General features: G+C 38.2%; 1 protein-coding gene across 1 annotated transcript; it reads left to right on the top strand.

The window, feature by feature from the left end:
- The first annotated feature begins 804 nt into the window (after positions 1 to 804).
- On the top strand, positions 805 to 1,907 carry LOC125498595 (uncharacterized). Its single transcript, XM_048646828.1, has 3 exons — positions 805 to 1,164; positions 1,256 to 1,604; positions 1,690 to 1,907. Exons 1-3 carry the CDS (start codon positions 805 to 807, stop codon positions 1,905 to 1,907), a joined length of 927 nt encoding a protein of 308 aa, XP_048502785.1.
- The last annotated feature ends 232 nt before the right edge of the window (positions 1,908 to 2,139 follow it).

Genomic DNA, 2,139 nt, shown 5'->3' with positions numbered 1-2,139 from the left:
TACTTTCATATGTGATTCATTTGTTCGGCTTCAAAGTTTCAAGTTAGAAGTTTGCCTCACCTGATTATAGTTACTATGTTCATTCACTTATTAATATTGTTTAATCTTTCAAAATTTTAGTGCCTTAGTCCATCTCTTAATTCATGATTACTGCACGTTGGTAAGGGATTTTTGTTTATATTTTTCTTATAGTTTAATTTGTTACTTAGATATATGTCCTATGTAGTATATTATTGATTATTTTACAGTAACTAGTATCAAGTTGTTACTAATCTTTAAGGTTGTGGAATTAGTCTCTACTTTATCAATAGAATGCTGGTGATAGTCTCTAGTCACACTAATTATTAAAATTGAGTAATTAAACTTAATAACAACATCCTTGTGGGTTCGACCCGTATTTGCTCGTATATTGTTTCAGTACACCGTGCACTTGCGGTTATTATTTTCATTCATACACTTAGGTTCACTGTTAGGTGTATCATAGAGGACTGTGAGTGGAGACTTCATGCATCCAAACTGATGGATGGCATTAGTTGGGCCATAAAGTATGTAACAGGTGAGCATAAGCTGTGTGGGAGAATAGAGGAGAATCCAATGGTTACCAGTGTTTGGTTAACAAGACATTTAGGTGATGTAATTAGTGCAAACCCTAATGTACATGTGCACTCATTACAGAAAATGTGTTTGGAGAGGTTTAGGATAAAGGTGAAGGAAAGGTTGTTGTATAAGGTGAAGTACCTGACAAAGGAGCAGATGTATGGGGGTTTCTTTTAATCCTATAGTTTGCTACCTGCATATGCTGAGATGATAAAGAGGACTAACACTGGTACTTATGCTTTAGTTACTTGGACAGCCAACTCTTCAAACAACACACCAAAGTTCAAGGCTTGTTTCTTCTCATTTGCTGCTCAGTTCAAGGGGTTCCTAAGAGGGTGCAGACCTATTATTGGGTTTGATGGGACACATTTAAGTGGGTTCTATAAGGGAATCTTATTGACTGTTGTGGGTATTGATGGAAATAATGAGATATTTCCAATTGCTTATGGGATAATGGACACAGAGAGTAAAGATAGTTGGACCTATTTTTTCAGAAACTTCAAGTTGGTTTTCCAGTTACAAGGTGTTAACAAGGATGACTGGACATTCATAAGTGATAGGATGAGGGTAAAATTTCTTTCCTTCCATAATTAAATTTCTAAAGTTACATCCTAATTACTTCCTAAGTAACTGCTAATTTTTTTTCTCTTCCATGTAGGGTGTTGAGGGAGCACTGTTGGAGGTCTTCCCTACAGCTACTAGGATAATATGTTGTCAACACCTATATTCCAATTGCAAGAATGCTGGATTCACTGGCCCTGCTTTTCACAAATCTTTTTGGATTGCTGCTAATGCCTACGACCTTTATGTCTACAACAAAGCCATGGAGAAGATAACAAAGGTTGATCCTAAAGCTACAGAATATTTAGACAAGGTAGAAGAGCAGTGGTCTAGGCATGTATATGACCCTGTTGTGTGTTGTGATCACGACACAAATAATTTTGTTGAGTCTTTCAATGCATGCACAAAACCTTTCAGAGATCTCCCTATCCTCACTTTGTTGGAAGGTAAGGAAATTGTATTGTTTTGTTGTTCTACATGTGCCTATTATTTGTATGAAGTTGCTTATGATTGGTATGGGGTCATTTACAGAAATTAGGGGTTGGTGTATGAAAAAGATGGGGGCTAGATTTGACAGAGCTGTTGACATGGAACCCAATGACCTCACTGACTATGCCACTAAGTTGTTGGAGGTCAGGCCTGATGAAAGCTGGTTTTGCCATGTTGTGGAAGCTGGTGGAGGGGAGTTTGAGATGTTGGATGATCATGTGCACTTCCGTATTAGGATAGAAACTAGGATGTGTGGCTGACTACTACAAGGGGTTGCAATAAAGAGACCTATGCAAGCCACATACACCCCATGCCTGACTCCTCTCAATGGCCTGAGTTTGAACTCCCTATAATTCACTCTCCCCCATTCAAAAGATGTGTTGGAAGGCCTGCTAAACAGAGGAAGAGAGGTCCAAATGAGAAGAAAAAAAGGGAAGAGGAGCAGCACTATTAAGTGTGGCAAGTGTAAAGAAGTTGGCCACAATTCAAGGA

Source organism: Beta vulgaris, chromosome 6 (genome assembly GCF_026745355.1).
Source record: "Beta vulgaris subsp. vulgaris cultivar EL10 chromosome 6, EL10.2, whole genome shotgun sequence".
In the NCBI taxonomy this organism is placed as follows: Eukaryota; Viridiplantae; Streptophyta; class Magnoliopsida; order Caryophyllales; family Amaranthaceae; genus Beta; species Beta vulgaris.
The sequence above is the reverse complement of the archived record's forward strand: the minus strand, read 5'-3'. Positions and strand labels throughout refer to the sequence as shown.

Excerpts from the sequence above, each read along its gene's own strand:
- LOC125498595 (XM_048646828.1), top strand. The coding sequence starts at position 805 with ATGATAAAGAGGACTAACACTGGTACTTATGCTTTAGTTACTTGGACA. Across the intron at positions 1,165-1,255 it reads TCATAAGTGATAGGATGAGG|GGTGTTGAGGGAGCACTGTT; the intron begins GTAAAATTTCTT and ends TCTTCCATGTAG. Across the intron at positions 1,605-1,689 it reads TATCCTCACTTTGTTGGAAG|AAATTAGGGGTTGGTGTATG; the intron begins GTAAGGAAATTG and ends GGTCATTTACAG.